General features: G+C 36.8%; 1 protein-coding gene across 8 annotated transcripts in view; it reads right to left on the bottom strand.

Moving 5' to 3' along the window:
- The window catches only part of LOC116730532 (sodium bicarbonate cotransporter 3-like), a 47,911-nt gene that overhangs the window by 21,220 nt on the left and 8,726 nt on the right, over positions 1-17,965 (bottom strand). For 5 of the 8 annotated variants that reach the window (XM_032579839.1, XM_032579835.1, XM_032579841.1 and 2 more), the window contains exons 2-7: positions 14,202-14,283; positions 12,592-12,741; positions 9,859-9,997; positions 9,018-9,178; positions 8,032-8,220; positions 4,787-5,170 (exon numbers count right to left, since the gene is read on the bottom strand). In XM_032579839.1, the coding sequence (XP_032435730.1) occupies positions 4,787-5,170; positions 8,032-8,220; positions 9,018-9,178; positions 9,859-9,997; positions 12,592-12,741; positions 14,202-14,283 (1,105 nt within the window). The remainder of the gene's footprint in view (positions 1-4,786; positions 5,171-8,031; positions 8,221-9,017; positions 9,179-9,858; positions 9,998-12,591; positions 12,742-14,201; positions 14,284-17,965) is intronic. The other 3 variants (XM_032579842.1, XM_032579843.1, XM_032579838.1) reach the window with 2 other exon arrangements.

Here is a 17,965-nt window from a genome sequence, read left to right as displayed (position 1 = left end):
CAAAATAGTAACAAGAATAACTGAAATTCTATTGGGTTATTTAACCCAAAGGCTTTCATCAGAATGGTAGCACATGTAAATGGATTTATCACAGAAAGTGAGATTATTGTCATATAGTTCACTGAAATAGTATTCAGACCCCTTAAACGTATCCACATAATACCAAGTTACAACCACAAATTTAATTCCAGAGAATTATATCAAAGTAGAGCTTAACCATACATCGCACAAAAAAGGAAACAAGGGTACCAATATATATATATATTTTTACAAACAAAAATTTGAAGTGACTTCTGTGTATTTAGCCACCTTTACAATGATACCACCTAAATGAAATCCATCCAACTGGCTTACGAAGTCACCTATTTATTAAATGGAATTCACCTGTGTGTAATTTAATCTTAGTATAAATCCAGCTGGTTTTAGAAGGTTTGTTAGAGAACATTAGTGGAAAAAAAAAAGTTTTACGATGAACAGCTAACAGAGCAAGGTTCAGTTCCTCAGGTGGGACAATCTGTCCACAGGGTTATTACAACTTTAGTCAATAACACCACAAATCCGGGCTTCATGAAAGATTGGTAACAAAGAAGCCATTGTTTAAAGGAAACCACAAGAAGCCCATTTCAGGTTTGCCACAAACCACATAGTGGACACAGCAAACAGATGGAAGAAGGAGCTCTGGTAAGATAGGAACAAAATTTTACTTTTTGGCCTATGTGTGAAGGAAAAGTAACACTTAACATCAACCTAAACAAACATGGTGGTGCCACCGTCATACTGTTATTTTCTTTAGCAGGGGCAGGAAAGTTCTTCAGAGTTCAAAGGTAGAAAAATGGAGAAAAATATAGGACAATCCTTGTTAGAGTCTGCAAAACACTTGACAATGGATTATAAAATTACTGTCCAGGAGGACAAAACCTTTAAACATACCTAAAGAGCTCAAATGTAATGATTTGGTTTAAAGCATGACCATGTGGTAGAATGAACCCATCAATGTGTAAAGCTGGTAAAGATGTAACCGAAACGATTTGCAGCTGTAATTAAAGTGAAAAGTGGCTGTACAAAGTATTGACTCAGAAAAGCTGAATACAAAAGCAAGTCTTACTTTTCAAATTTTTATTTGCTTAAATGTTTAAAACCCCTGCATGTTTTTTCTTCACCTACTTTATGTTGATCTATCAAACAAAATTCCACTAAAACACAAATTTGTGGTTGTAAGGTGGTTTTTCCCATCTGTTGTTAAACCACTTCCAAAGACCTCAGTGACCCTCTATATCTTAGGTGTCATCCCTGTACAGTGTGAAGATCTACTGCATTGAAAGTCTATCCAATAGAGGTAAAATGTTTGAAAGGCGGATCACTATGTACAACCAAATATTGCACCGGTTCTTTGAGATGTGAATATCAACACTATGATTTAATGTTAAATTGCAGTGACAATACATTTTTAATATACCATGCAGCCCTTTTGAGAGACATCTATGTAGGATGTTTAGAATCATGTAAATATTCTAGCTACTCATAGTAAAGTTTGGATACACTCACTCTATAATTGTATGGTAGTTTACAGTAGCATATGTTTAGGCAATGACCACATATACTACAACTAATGTTTCCAAAGGATTAGACAGCCTTATATGAAAGCTCATAATGCTAACCTGCTAATCTGTAGTACTTTTGTAGCTCTAAATTACCCATCTACACAATTACAAACATTACAATCTTGACAACAGACCACATTTTTAACATATATCACAAGATTTCAAATCCTGAAATCCTCTACTGAAGATATTTCTATATTATGATTGTGAAGATCCCTGTCTGTTCATGTGATGTAATTCCTAGAAGGGGGTACAGTTACAAAAGCTGGCCAGCTATAATAAGATCACCCCAACCTTTCAGTTTCCCAGCGTGTTTATTAATGACCCATGCCTTGAAATGGAGCCATTCCCAGACAAACATATACACATGCACGCAGTCTAAAATAAACTCCCATGGCCTGGTTTGAGAGGAACAAAACGTCATCGTAGGTGCGAATATGATAGTACATTCAGTACTAACCAAACCTAGTAGTCACAGGATATTTTCAGTCATACTGCTGGCACAGTGTGCTCCCACAACGTTCTTACTCGGGTAAAAGAATGTTTATTCTAAGGAACTGATGAGGAGGAAGTGAATGGGTTCCAGATGATGCAAAAGAGGAAAACACAATAAGCATGGACGTTAAATTAGTATGAACTGAAAATAGAACCATCATCCAGAGGTAAAAAAAAAAAGACAGGTTTTGTTTCAGTCTATATAATAAAAACATAAATTTTAAAAACTTAACAAGAAGGGGTTCCAAGACTTCCTGATTCTGGAAAACACTGTGAGGATTTGTTTTTTTCTGTGTACTCATTTAGGTTTCTGTGTCTATTGAGTCTCCATGTTGTCCTGCCTTGATTGTTCCCAGCAGTGTCTCATTTCCCTGATTACCCTCTGTGTATTTAATCCCACCTGTGTTCCTTGTTCCTTGTTGGGTCCTCGTCTTGTCAAGCGTCAAGTCTGTCGTCTAGTCCACAGTCTATGTGATTATTACCAGTTGCTACCAGTTTTGAGCTGTAGCCTTCTGCTCATGCTGTGCTGCCTGGATTTTGGACTTTGGATTTGTAATTCATATCATCATTAAAACATCATTCTTTCATTCCAACCTGGGTTCTCAGCGTCATCCTCACCACCTCATCACCGCACTTCAGGACAAACACATGCTAACTCTTTAATGACATAACCCTCTGAATAAATTTGTTTCTTTAAATTTTCTTTTTTCTGCAAAGAGCCAATTCCTGAATTACTAGTTGAACTTCAAATAAAGTTCTGGCCACTGTCTCAACAATAAATCTAGGCCCAGTCCACACAAAGACGAACACAGTAAATTTTTGCAAATGATTAAGAACAAATGTATGTCCACAAAACAGGATGCAGAACCACAGGCGATGTAACACTGCCACAGGACAACTAAAAAACACAGAGCAACACCAAATGGCAGCATGTTGGTTGGTTGTGAGAATGAGGCGCATGTGGGTTACTGAGAGAGATAGAGCAACGTCAGAGTTTCAAAAACACACAGCTCGCCTGTACATACAAACATGAAACCAGAATTTGGAAATGTATCCACTATGGAACCAGTTTTCAAAAATGATTGTTCTCTTTATCCCAAAACCCCAAATCCATGTGGATGAATGATCTACATGACAAAAAACATTTGCAGATGCACCTAATCTCGTCTTCATGTGGACGGGTACTAAAATGGCATGACTGTATAAAGCAAATAACAGATAATTGCCAGAAATTATTCGATATTTAAGAAAAGCAATAAAGGTTACAAATTAAGAGAAAAATATAAATAAATAAATCTTAAACGTACAAAAAACAAAGTTTCTGTATAACAAAATGTATCTATTTCTAGTGTTAGGCTATGGAACAAATTAAGGGAAGCTCTCAAACAAAGTCCAGATGCAGCTCAAGAAAATGTATAAAAGTATGTTGTTGAAACCATACAATGAATAAGTACTTCTGATTTTAGAGCACCTACTTTTTTTTTGTAAACGCATACTGATAAAAAAGGCCTAGTCTCCTCTCTCTGGTTTGTGTGAATTACCGAAGGGGAACAGTGGTGACGTCAATCTTTCGCTCAGATGTGTAAAAAGAGGAAATGTGTCTGCTATATAAGAAGCTGCAGCCTAATGCAGGTTTCACTTTTCTGATGCTTGTCAGCCTTAAGAATAATAGGTCAACTTTTAAAAATTACAGCAAAAACAAAAAAAATGATAAATTACTGCTGAATTTTTGTAGATAATTTGACTTCCTTTTCAAAAGCCAAATGGTGTTTTAGAACAATAGCATTTTTGCGGTGTAAATAACGGCAGAATGCAGTGTATTTTCTAGATACTGGGCAATATTTTTGGAGAAAAGTATTTTTCTCATCTCTGTGAGGAAAACAATTTTCAACTTCACTCTTGACATTTTATTTATCAATGTAAAGGGCCTAAGTTTATTTAAAAGGAACCCAGACAAGATGAAGAAAATGTGTGTTGCGGTGTTGGAGCACAACTGCTCAAAATACAAAATTTTTTATTTTTAATCCTGTTTCCAAAAATAATATATGAATATATATTGACTACGTTTCCCCCCAGTGTTTTATTCAAATGTTTCTTTTGACTATTGCTTTTGAAAATAAAACCTTAGTGTCCTGACAACCTTATTTTAAACAAGATCTTCGGAGATTCTCCTCAGATACTAAACAGTAGTTAAAAACATTCCAATGTCCCTGCTGAGAAACCTTATCTGGAACGCTTTGAGTAATATACAATGAGGTTAGGGGAATGTAAAAATAAAAGCTCAGGAAAGAATCCAGCATCGGGAAAAGAGGAGCGAAACACAGCCATGCAGCTGCACTGAAGAGAGAGTGAAGGAAAGGGTGGCCAAGAACATGAGGGTAAGAAAATGCATAGAGGTGTTTGAATGGGTAAAGCAAAGCAAATTTATGAAGGTTCTAAAGTGTATAAACAAATAACTTATTGGAACAGACATAAAAGGAGGTAAACGGGTTAATGGTGCCAAAATAAAAGAAAAACGTAAAACATTTTGGAACACATCCAGTGTCGTAGAAAGGCAGCCTTGCAGTGGGTTGTTGATGAAATGGTCGCAGGGTTGGAAGATAAAAAACAGGGAAACAGGGCTTTCATGCTAGTGCTAGTGTTCTCTGTTCAAGCTGTGACTCACACTGGCAGGCTACACAGATATTTGCCTTCTAAGGGCAGCAGCTCATGGTTCTGGGATGCCGAGGATGTTCGCCGGGTGAGCTGTGGAGACACTGCATCCTCCTCCGCAGAATTTGCTGGCTCATCGTCCTCGGGAGGAGATACAACCACCTCTGGTATGCCTTGAGGGCCAGGGCCTGTGCAATGGGTTTGTGACGGGCTTAGATGGGAGCGGCGAAAAGATAAAGGGGTGTTTTGTGGGGTGCTGTGGGGAGAGGGGCCCGGAGACAGCCCAGTGTTGGAGGAGGAGGAGGGCAGGAGGTGGTTGAGCAGAACGGAGACTCTCGACTCTCGTCTCTGGGACAGGTTGGAGACGGAGGAGGCCAATCCTGGCTTGTGGAGAGAGAGCCGTGAGGAGGACAAGCCCTCTCCTAACAGAGGAGACAATGGCAAAAAAAGGAGAGGAGAAGGAAAATATAGAAGGAGGGTAAGGAGAAGATAACGGAATAAGGGATGGAACAGAGAGGGCAACAATATGAAGTTGATGTACAATACACAGATGGCACCCCAAGGAAACAAAGTGAGAAAGGATGCAAAGCAAGACCATTGCAAAAGGTGCAGCTGGAAAGTGTTGTGCTTGCATAACGTGAGCTAAAAGCATAGCTGTGGAGCAAGCTGCAAGGATGAATCAGAGGGATGCTGGAGGGTCTGCAAGGAAAAACATTACTTTAAACTGTGAACCAGAGATGCACCGAGACACTTTTCTGATAGATAGGCAGGTCAGCGCAAAATTAAAACATCTGCTATTTTACTAATAGATGAACACACCATACTTAAGCTCTACCAGGTCAAAGATTAACAATACTCTTTGGTGTAAATGCCATCACTGAGTAAAGAAGATTTAGGGGAAACATAAACTAGGAGTGGTCCAATACATCTTTTCAATTCCTGCCTTTAACACACATTAGATACGTCACGCCACCTATGTCTGAGATGATACTGGATTTAAGTCCTGGATACTTTTATCAGAAATATTGAAATAGAGCAGAGTCAAAACGGATAACTGAACGCAGCCAGTTTGAGTTATTTGACTGAAAATAATCAAGATTGACTGTTCATTGCCCTTCAATGTGAGCTACATTAAATATCAGCAAGGTCTTTAGAAGTAAAATCAGAGATGTAGGAATAGGCCTGTCACGATAGCAAATTTTGCTGAGCGATTAATTGTCTCAAAAAATGATTGCGATAAACGATAATATTGTCTGAAGACCTTTTTACACTGATTTAATGGAAATGACGTAATAATGCATGTGATTTCCTGCCAAAGATAGATACACTTTATTTTCAAAAGAATATTTAACACTGGAGCTGATAAACTAAATAAACAAAACAACCAAAAACAAAATGGATTCTCAGTCTCCATTAACAAAAAATGTACTTGATAAAAACTAAACAACATAAAGCCAAAGTGGAAATAAATACTGCATTCAACCAAAAGAGTGCAGATTATGAAGTCTGTATACTATGTTGCCCTTCAGTAATAATTAGATTTAAATAGAGAAGATGGGCACATCGACTACCTGATGCAATAGTTCACACTACATGATTTTTTGCTCCTATTTTTCCCCATACAACAATCTTAGACCTTTGGTCTTTCTAAGATTGTGTGGTGTGTTACGGTAGATCCTCGTTGCCGCTCCGATCTAAATCAGGGTTTTTCCCGACTGGGATCTTAACGCAGCCTGTTGAATGTGACAGGTAGCCAACCAGAAAGCGAGGATTCTCCTCCGTGTTTTCTGAGGGGAAATTACGTCGGGGAATCCCAAACAGCTGAAACGGCGCAACCCGAAGTCCAGCGGACGTGGAAACAACATTAATGTTTATTCAACATGCAAAGAATATAGAAATGACAAGGGGAGGAGTTGGAGCGAAATTGCTACCGCAGTTGATAAACCCGGTAACTTTTCAGCTGTTCTTCGTTAACGTGAAGTAAATAGGTTATAATGATTTTCATTCAGTCAGGACTTTACTCTGACACCAGACACATATATTGCAGGTAGATTGTAGTAAAGCGTTGATTAATGCCTGGTTTTAAAATTAGTACACTGGACTTGTAACCATTATTTTGTGCCCATTGTTGGACACCACACGGCAGGACCGAACCGATGGAACCGTTATACCTAGGATTTCTGTCGGCTAATGTGTGATCTCTCAGGTTTTGAAAATGGGCCGACAATCGGCCGACAACTCTAAGATCATGTAGTGTGCGCTGGGCTTTACACTAAGGAAATGAGGAAGGGAGGATCAGTGGAGAGCACCGGAGTTGAGCCTTTTTTCATTCGGTGTCATCAACAGAAAGAGAAAAAGGTCGGAAGAGACGATAATGCCGATAATTGAAATGACGTCGATAGTTTTAATTTATCGTACGATTAATCGATTTATCGTTTATCGCGACAGGCCTATGTAGGAAGCTATTTCAAAGAAACAAGGCTGCGAGAGAGTTAAACTTTCAGCAAATAACAGGAAGGCTGCATTGAATTGAATTGAATTGAATTGAACTGAATTGACTTTTTTATTCTTTTGAGCCCTCTGAGAAAAACAAATGGAGACTACAGCACTAATCAGTTACAACCCATATTGGTAGGCATCTTAATCAGCTGAAAAAATTCTGATCGGTGCATCTCTACTTTTAATGAACTAATCAAGCACTGTGACTGAATAAAGGCAACACCTCTAGTTTTAAGGCTAGCATGCTGCAGAGGATGAGCTAACAAGATGCCTGTGCACAGCAAGCAAAGAAGAGCTCTGCCACAACAATGCATGTTCATTTGGTCACACACCTTTCACTTTGCAACAAATGCCATCACCAACCTTAAAAATTTCCAGTGTAATGACATGAAATGCAAGTCGAGTGAAAACCACAGGCAGAGAAGTGAAGAATGTGGCATCTCATTCAATATTGAAATCTCAGGCTTCTTAACCAACATGTTACAAATGTACACCATAGGCACGGTCGTGCGTAGGGCATCGTCACTGGAATGACACTATGAGGAGAAAATTAGGAATTAATTCAAACCCCAAAGCCAGGCCAGCCATACAGGTTAGCACAATTTTTAGCACCCAAATTTCTCTTCCAGTCAGGGGACTCACAGTTTTCTCTAAATTTTACTCACTTTGACCATCCAACTCCTATGCTGGCAGTGAGGGATTTGAACAGTGGACTTTAAGGACAGTTCCCCAGTGGTTAAATAGATGGAAGAGCAAGAAATGTGAGTGCGCTGTAGGATCTCACCGTTTCTTTCAAGCAAGAGTGGGTCAGAATGTTTCTTGCCTATGTCAGCAATGGAGCGCACCAGAGGGATGCGATTGCTGAGCTTCCTCTCATTCTGATGGTGGTGCTTCTTCAGCATTGCTTCCCGGACCTTGGCGCGCAAATCCTCCTTCAACTGCCCAGATGCCACCATGCTGTCTATGACCATGTCTGGAACGCACAAAGACAGTTATATAAAGATAAACACGCAGGGTTACACAATCCAAACATAACGGTTCTGGTGAAAACTTTCCATTCACCCATGTGCTTAAATGTCATTTTATTTTGGGCTTTTATTTATTTATTTTAACTGTTGCATTTGCGTGGTGGAATGCTCATATGCCAAACAAAACATGGGTACACAAAATTAAAATTGTTTAGTATTTTCTACAATCTGCACAAGGTCAAAATAATAAAAACAGGCTCAAATACATACATACAAACTTCTGGCATAATTCTGACTAGAGCCATTTCTGCACTCAGTAGAGCAAAACAAATCTATTTAGGACTGCTAATGTTGCCTGACCTTTTCAAAAACAGAACATATAATTTACAACAAGAAATATACTGTCATTGTAAAAGAACCGCCAAGCAGAGTCTAAATAAACTCTACCAATTATATAGCCATCTATAAGAAGATGGCTTAAAGTTCCTGCTGAGATTAGCCCATAAACATGTTAATTACAAAAAGCATCTGGTTGAGGGCTGTCTTCCAAAGGAAGATCTATATGTACTCCATTATTAGTAGGAGTACATATAGTTATTTCTATCTGAATGCAAAACATGAGGCCTTTGTGGATTAAAAACATCAACAATAAATTCAAATTCATTCAATTATTGTTTTTGAAATTCCCTGAAATTGTCCCTCAAAATAAAACAGTAAGCACAGTAAATTGCTGGCCATTAATATATTCATGGCCATGATGAATATATTAAATCTGAGAGATTTCAGTGAGTTGTGTTTGTACCTGCAATTTCCTCAATACTGTTGGCCCTCATATCCAGCATGACTGTGCCATTCAGTATGCAGCTGCGTAGTTCAAATAAGCTGTGTAGTGATAATGTGGCCACATAGGGCTTACTCCACCGCTCTCCACCGTCTTCCACATCCTCTTCAAACTTCAACCATCTGACGCACACAGAAAGAATGTTTCACGTGAAGGAGCAAAAAAGAGCTGCGCTTAAAAACCTCCTCGTTAGGCTTCCAACCATCAAATTTAACAATTGCAGTGTTCTCGTCACAGCCAGCTACATTTTACTGCTTTGACAAATTTCATCCGACAGAGCACACAGTCTAACAGAAGCAGTGCAAACTGGATGACTCATACTCCAAATCTGTGACTAATCGAACATGTTTCTGTTAGAAAACAATCTGTGGAATACCAGGCATGTAAAATCACTAATTCCACTTCCAACTCTAAGAGGTTTGGGAAAGCAAGCCTGGGAAAATATTAAAATCTGAAGTTGAGCCTGAGTATATAAATATACCCGGAAAATCAAGTTTCAGTTAGGGGAGGGCATTTATTGTATCGTTTATCATTAATTGTGGTACATTTCTAATCATTATAAGAATGCTGATTTATCGTTGTCACATTAAATTCCATTTAATGATGTTTCAAATCTCCCAAAACTATCCATATTGCTGTGATTGTTAGTTTTACTATTTTCCCCAATGTTTGTTCAATGAGAATAAATATTAATAGATTTAAAAATATGATTGAATGCAGTTAAGTGTGAAATTTAGTGATACAAATCACATCACATTTTCACGTTTTATCAACTTGTTAATGTTTTCATTGTTATTCTAACCTGGCGGTCTCTCTCCACTCAGTCGCGCCACCATCTCTAAAGGACAGCTCATCCAGCTCTGTGAAGAGGTCATGGGGGATGTGCTCGAGGTCATCGTCCTCTGTTCCTAAGATGAACTGTACCCTCTGTGAAGGTGTGTCTGAACACAGAGAAATTACAATAGATTAACAGCATATTCATTAAGACTAGAATTAATAAAATTTCAAAACATTTATTCAATATAAAACCCAGCTTATTTAAATTTGTTCTATGAAAGTGGTTTTTAATTTTTATGTCTGCTCTATCAGAACAATACATTTGCTGATGTCCGCAGGTCACATCATATACTCATACTGGAGTTACTCAGCTTCATTCCTCCACAGGGTATTATTTTTTATGAATTTCTAATCTACTGTTGTAAAACATTTCCCCTGACTTTCTTATCCTCATTGAATAAATCACAAATAAAAATATCCACCTTATGAACTAATATTTTAATCAGAGACTTTAAAATCACTACTACTGTTTTGGGTGGACCTTGCCAAATGTAACTTCTTCACTCTTTGGCAAACTTTGTCTGCATTCTCAGCTGCCTTGTGCTTTCTTTTTATTCCCTTTTACATTTTTCATATCTATTTCAGCTATGGAAATGAATCAAAGTAAATGTGAGCTACAATCCTGAACACAGTGAAAAATTAAGTCATAAAATCACAATATAAGCACTGTAAGTCTGCAGTTGCAGAATACAGAACAGCACTTCCAGTGATCTATGTCTCATTAAATCTTCTACACACACCTTATTTGGCGAAATAAGGTTGTATTTCACCAAATACAACCTTATTTGGTGACCATGTTGCCACAGGGTTTAAAAGTCAAAAATACAGGAAAACACACACTTGTATTGCCAGCTTGATGTCATTCCCAGATCAGACTTTCAACTTTAGAGGTAAAGAAAAAGGGCATAGAAGTATTTGTACTGACCAAACATATCAACATTTCTCAGAAGTCACTCTAAGAATCATAAGTGGTAATTGTACTATTTCAAAATTTTGGTGCTATTCGGAGAAAGTGCAACATTTCTTTTCAAATGATACACATAATGATTTTAGACTTAAAATTAAGGCTATAAAAAATAAACTTTCAGAACATCACAACTAGTTGGTAACTGAAAGTAATCGGTGTGTTAAGAAAACAATTTCAAAAACAGCATAAAGTCTTTCATATTAATTTTATTAAACCTAATATTCCCCACTTTTAGCAAAAATTCCAGAGCTGAACAAGAACTAGACAGAAAACATGAGTGGATGTACTCAAATACCAAGATGGTTTTTAGTAAGCACATCTTCAGTGTTAAGCTTTTATTTGTTGCTTTTTATATCTTGCAGCTCTGATGGCGCAGCTACTTTCCATACAAGGTGCTTGCACACATCACTTAAAATGTCACGACCATCAACCTGTCAGACGCTGCTTCACAGTGGCCTTTAAAGCTTTTTAGCAATGAATGCTTCAGACAGAACTGAAAGATGGCAAGCACAGAAAGAAGAGAAATATATTGCATTGCAGTATTAGAGAGCAGCACATCCCATCACTTGGTTTATATATTGCACACATATTATTCCTTCTAGGCATTATAGAAATTTGTGGCTGCTACCCTGCTCAAGCAGATTATAACAAATGAAACCCACTGTAACACAATAAAATGCTAAACTAAGGCTTTGTCTATATTAATCTACCCTTTTATACAATGTTTGGGGTTTACTTGATGCATTTTTGTACGTGATTGCCATAAACCTTAGTGGACAATGTAAACAACTATTAGCTGTTTTTTTCCCCATGCATTTAGCCTAATCTAATCCCAAGTAGTAAGCTTTAGGCAGGTCTCAGGATGCATTTCGAGTGACCACTTGTGATCGGATTTTACTTTCCCTGACCCTGCTGTGTAATCACCTACAGCTTGGACAGTCAGCTGTAAACTACGTAAATAAGAAATCGTACGCTCTGCACATTATAATTACATTCTTAAAAATATGTACTCCGCAACTACGTAATACAGTAATTGTAAAATATAAATACATTTTAAAAGTACCAGTAAATGAAAAAATAAAAAAAGAATAATGAATTCTTTAAACAAATCTTGATTTATAAACTTAGCCTCTAATGAGTCACGCAAAGCCAAAACCCAGCTTTACTGTTGTTACAGAAATGACCAGTAAAAGAAAGCAGAAAGTTTTCTGTGATTGAATCATCCTGCACATTTGGACTCTGACAAGTGAGTAGGTGGTTCTTCATTGCGGCCATTAGCAAAGCTCTGTTTGTTCTGTCTTGCAAGTTGATCTGAGTGAGTTTTCCATGTCTGAAGCTCTCTTTTATCATTCTGCTCACCATTCAATGTAGCAAGATAAAGATGCCCCATCGCTCAACCAAGTAAATTTCTGAATTTTGTGCTCTAAACTCAAATTAAAAGATTAATCCGATAGGTTTATACACACTTCTACCTGGGGTGATACAAAATTTAATTACATATGTTCTTAATGTTCACAAAATGTTAAGTTTATCAGGTGTTGATTTACTAGTTTGTGACAGAAAAGGATCAATTAATAAACTAATCTGGGAGACCTAGAGGTTTTTTTTTTTTGATAGAAATTAAAAGAGTGGCTGTAGAAAGCCAAACAGGAATATAACCTTTTGCAAAAAGAAAGTGTAATGAGTTATTTACTGTTGACATGGTGTACTTAAATAAAAACAGAATCGAACCATAACTGGGGGACTCTCTTCCATCTTCCTTTCCTTCTTCATAGTCTCTGTCCTTCTTCTTTCGGTGATGTCTGCGTTCTCTGTGGCGGTGCCGCCGTTTGCTCCCTCTTCCAAATGGAACGTGGACCCCTACGTACACAGCTCTGTGACCTGGGAAAGAAAGGAAACTTTATTTAATAAATGACACACAAGCAACTTTATTGCTTGTGTACATAGCATTGCCAGGCATGCTATGTACTTTGACTTCTCATCTATCCGAAGAGCAAAATATATTTTTTTGTCACAGTAAGCAAATAAAAACATAAAAAGATAAACCAAATTCTTAGTTTAATTCTTTCTTACAGGAAACAACTATAACAACAATGTTAACATTTTAAACTGAGTACATCAACTTTGTTTTCAAAAGCATAAAAACAAACTCTTAGATAAAAGGTCAAAATAGTTTTGGCTTCAAAAACTGACATTAGAATCAAGAATACAACACTGTAGAGAAGACAGAAGGAATCTCTTTCCATTTCTTTGGAAAGCTTAAGTTAATCTACTTGACGAAAACCAGAGTACATTTAACTTTTGCTCTTCTTAGTTTTTTCCCCTCTGTGTTTTGTCTGCTTCTCATCATTGTTACTCCCACAAAGGAACTGCGTTTCGAAATAAAGTGGCCTATTTTCACCCAACATACTCTACCGTTACCCATTTTTTAACTGATGAGTCATTTCTCTTTGATTTGAGGGGAAACTCAGGAGAAATGACACCAACATGCAGCATGTAGAAAAATAACTCAGAGGAAATGTGAAGAATATGGGTGAAGTGAACAATGAGAAACAGCAATGGAGGGGGAAGAGGTAGACTTGAAAACCAAGCTATTAACAGATTTAATTATTTTCCACAGTAAATATGTGGCCTCTAAGAAAATTTATTTGACAAGATTAGCTAACACTTGACGCAGAATAAATTTAATCAAAAGAGTGCCAGAAAATGAGCGATATTTTGAGGGAGTAAAATAATACTTTAAATCATAAATGACACCACCTTTTGTAACTGGGTGTGCACTCTTAACATTCACCATTACGTAATGGGTACAACCAAAGGTTCTTACTTTGCTGTTAATGAAATTATGACAGAAATGTGCCGTTTGTATACCACAAAATGATGTCAACAGGAAATTAGAGCCATTAGAGTTTCCATACAGATAGAGACACATTACTGATGATTCCATTCTTTCCACTGCTTATTGGTTTTCAAGACTCTTGAGAGCAATAAGGCTTAAACTCATCAGCTGTTTTCTGCTGATTTGATTTTTATGGAGTTAAACAGCGGCTGTTATATTTTTACATATGAAACTTCATAGGAAATTATCAAATGGTTTTCTTTTCATTTTCCCTAAAAAAAATCACCACAGTTATATACTAAACACTTAAAACTGTTTTTTAATCTGCCATAAACACCACAATTAAAACAAAAATATATATCCATTAGCATCACCTAGGGTTAGGTTAGGAGATAAATTGGACTTTTTTCCTCAAAGGACCAAATATTTTGATTTATTACTGAACAGAAGATAAAAACCAACTGTTGGTAAACTACGTTTAGCTGAGAGGCTTTGTACTTACTTTCCAAATCTTCTGTCTCATAGTTTGAAAGAGTGGTGAAGCTGGTCTTCCCGTGGTCAACCAATGCCTCTTCATCTAGACCCTGGAAACAATGACAACAAAGTAATGAGTTAAAAATTCAACAGTATGACGCTCTATGTCGTCAAATTTATTAAACATTTAAACAGAATTATAAAATATGTCTTGTGGATTGTAAGTCTTTTTAGAAGGAAAATAGACTTTTTAAAAAGTTAATAGTTTTGTTGAATGGACAAACAGGACAATAAATTAGGTATTTTGATTAAAGTACATTCCATAATCAATGTTAATTTATACTGCATGTAATCCTTTCAATTACAGTCAAATATTGTACAGAAACTGACATGTTGTTTTGAAATTGATGAGACCTTGGCAATAAGTATTATGCAGCAAGCTCTCTTACACATTCTATGAGGGTTTATCTATGGGTAATGTTCCACAAACAAATTAGTCTTTGTTGATAAAATTGTACTTATTTTTAATGACTCATGCCATTAAGGTTATGTTTCATATCAACTCCAATAGGTTAACTACAGCAATTAGAAAGAGAAACACCTTTTTCAGAATATGCAGTCCAATATCACTATTATGAAAACATGAGTGATTCCAGGGCTTCAGCTAGAGAGACATACAGCTCCCACTGATACATATACACACCCCCTGGCAATCAACATCAAATTAAAGCATCCAGATATAATTAATACAGTACTTGAATACACACAAATACCAAAAATATGCATTTTACAAAATTAAAAGCATAAAAAGAAACACACAGGAACAGAGACATAAGTCTATTCCTTCCTTAACACATACCAAACTTGATGTACAGTACTGTACATCCAAACACTCCGCAGATTCTTTTCCCTATGTGAGTGAATATTTCAGACTGAATGAAAAAAATGCAGAAAATGTATCTCTAAAAAAGAAAGACAGAACTGCAGTACAATAAAAATCAAAAGAAAAAATGCTTCTCCTTTTAAAGACAAAATGGAAAATGTAAAGATAATAAACCCAAAAAGAGCCTTGAATCTACAATGGAATGCTTGTGTGTGTGGTGTGTTGCGATATCATACTTACATACCAGACTTCAACCCAACAGAAATCCTTCTAGGGGATGCTAAAGAAAGGTTTTCAAAAATAAATGTGTCTGTATTCACTGAATTTTTAGGTCAACTGGAGGAAATTCCAAACCTAATATCAGTTCACTGGAACGTGACCTATTTTTGTTAGATGTACTTTTGCTTTTTTTCAGTACCACAAAGGTGGACATGCTGGACACACTGTAATAGGATCAGCTTGTTTGCATAATCTGTGTGTTTCAACTAAATGTGACGTTGCCAGAGGAAAATGTTGTTTTAGACAAACATTGTTATAGAGCGCATAAATACCCAGAGGGTGTGCTACTGCTGCCAGGTTTATACTACTTCATAGTCTATTTTCCTATTTCACTTGTAGTTCATATATAATTCTACATAATATATAATTCTGGATAGGCACCACCTGTCAACATCAATTTTCAAGTCTTGCCATGGGTTCCTTAAATAGATTTAGAACTCTACTTTGACAAGGCCATTCTAACACATCGAAAATAACTCCATTGTAATCCTGGCATGATTCTGGCACCACCAGAATCATGGCAGGATGTGAACTGTGTTTCTTGTATTTTCCTCCTCACATTTTGGCAAAAAATTAAAGTTCGGTTGAACCTGACCAGAACATGTTTGCTCTTCACAGCTTGCGGCAAACTAAAATAAAGCTTCCAATAAGAAACAAAGAATCACTGTGGCATTTTATTTGAATTAACACTGAATTTGGTGTAGACTTTATGTTTTACTTTAGCAGAAATCAGATAAGCCCAAGTTTACAGGCAAGGCACACAGATTTTGAAACTACCTCTGACGAAATAACTGCTTCTCTACCACTGTGCTTCTTAAAGTACTCATCCAGAAAGTCTGCGTATTTTACAGCAGATATTTGTCAAGAATCAAGAATCACTGTTTACGTACATGTCGTCTCATGGCAGCTTAGCAAGCTATAAGCACTTGTTAGAGTGCATGTTGCCCTCAACCCCACGTTTCTTGGAACAATCCAAGAACACGTGATGAAACCTGTCACATAGCTTTGTCAAAAATAACCCCCAGTCTATCTGCCACAGTCCCTGAGGCAAAAGGTTGAGGACAGTGAGATCGCTTCTGTTTTCCTCGACCACAGCTGTGCTGTGAGGGCCTAAATGGCTAACGTCACTGGGGGAAGCTAGTAAGAGGGACGAATTGCCAACTGAGTAAGAAAAGCCAACATGAATACAGGACTGTAGACAGAGCACAGATGTGTGGAACTGCAGCATAAAATAGTGTGGTCTTTTGTTAACAATTGTGTGCATTCATAGAAAATATACCTTTTTTTATCTTACTGGCGATTTTGGTTCCATAACATAATCGATATACTGTATAAAAAGCAATGCCACCTGTTTTCCTACAGGCAAATATTAAATCAGACAAAACTTCAGTTAGAATTGAGAAATTTACTTTTATTTGCCAAATGTGGGATTTTAATCTGTAACTTTCCTCTAAATGAGAAATGTAGATATACCAAGATTAATATGCCTTTTAATAATTTGAAAGGTAAAATATCAAGACAAACATAAAGAAGCAAGACTTGAGTTTGAAAATGCACTTTGGAACATAACACCATTTTAGTCCCACCACTAATAAATAATTTCATATTTTACAAACCCCTCAGTGTAATACCAAGAAAATCATGAAAATAGATCAATCTACTTCAGTTTTAAAAGGCAAACAAGATGAATTTGGCCTTTCATGCTGGCCTTTCATGAGAGGTCTGTTCAAAAGCCCCACTCAATAATTAATAAGTGTGCTAATAAAAACAGACTGGTATAATGTGTGCTTCAGAGGTCAGGATAGGCAATACATGGCGTGCAAATAAGAGCAAAAAATATTTAATCTATTAGCTTTTTCACACTATATGCCCAAAGAGTAGATGGCTAATCCTGCTGTTACAGTGGATGCCATATGAGGATTTTGTCAGCTTATGTGCTCAAACAACCAATGTGTAAGGCTTTAGACATAACAAAGTATTTACAGTTCACATGACCATTAAACAGTAAGCAGGAGTTGATTATTTGTCAGCATAAAACAATTCATAAAACCCTACAACAGATAAAGGAAAAGAGAGGCATCATTATGATCATACTAATTGGTCTACATTATGCTTGGTCTACATATACTTACATTCTTAGGAACCTAAGCATAAAAATCTGTACAAAATATGAACATAAATTATACACACATATAAGAAAATTGCTGGTACCCTTCTGTTAATGATTAAAAATCCCACTTGATCACTTCTCAGTTGCATAACTTGAAACTGACAAAAGATATAATATTCTTTTTACATACTGAAAATCAACCAATTAAAAAAATGCACTTAATTTGCACAAAAAAAACTTGATTGCCAGCAATTTTCCAATTGTCATTACACAGATAACACCGAGTCAAATCTATGAACAATACGACAACCAACAACTGCAATGTTCTTTCAAAACATAGAACAATGCAGCACAAAATAAGAGCAGCTAGACAAGCCAGAATGTAGTCACAGTTTTATTTATATTCCATTTAGAGGCACTGACCCTCCTTAATCAAACAGGTGTGAAAATGATCGCTGGGCTTGGAACATCAGCCGGCAACCAGATGTTGCCAGTGAGGGTTGCCTCATAGAAAATAACA

The sequence above is a fragment of the Xiphophorus hellerii genome, chromosome 13, assembly GCF_003331165.1.
Source record: "Xiphophorus hellerii strain 12219 chromosome 13, Xiphophorus_hellerii-4.1, whole genome shotgun sequence".
Taxonomy (NCBI): Eukaryota; Metazoa; Chordata; class Actinopteri; order Cyprinodontiformes; family Poeciliidae; genus Xiphophorus; species Xiphophorus hellerii.
The sequence above is the reverse complement of the archived record's forward strand: the minus strand, read 5'-3'. Positions and strand labels throughout refer to the sequence as shown.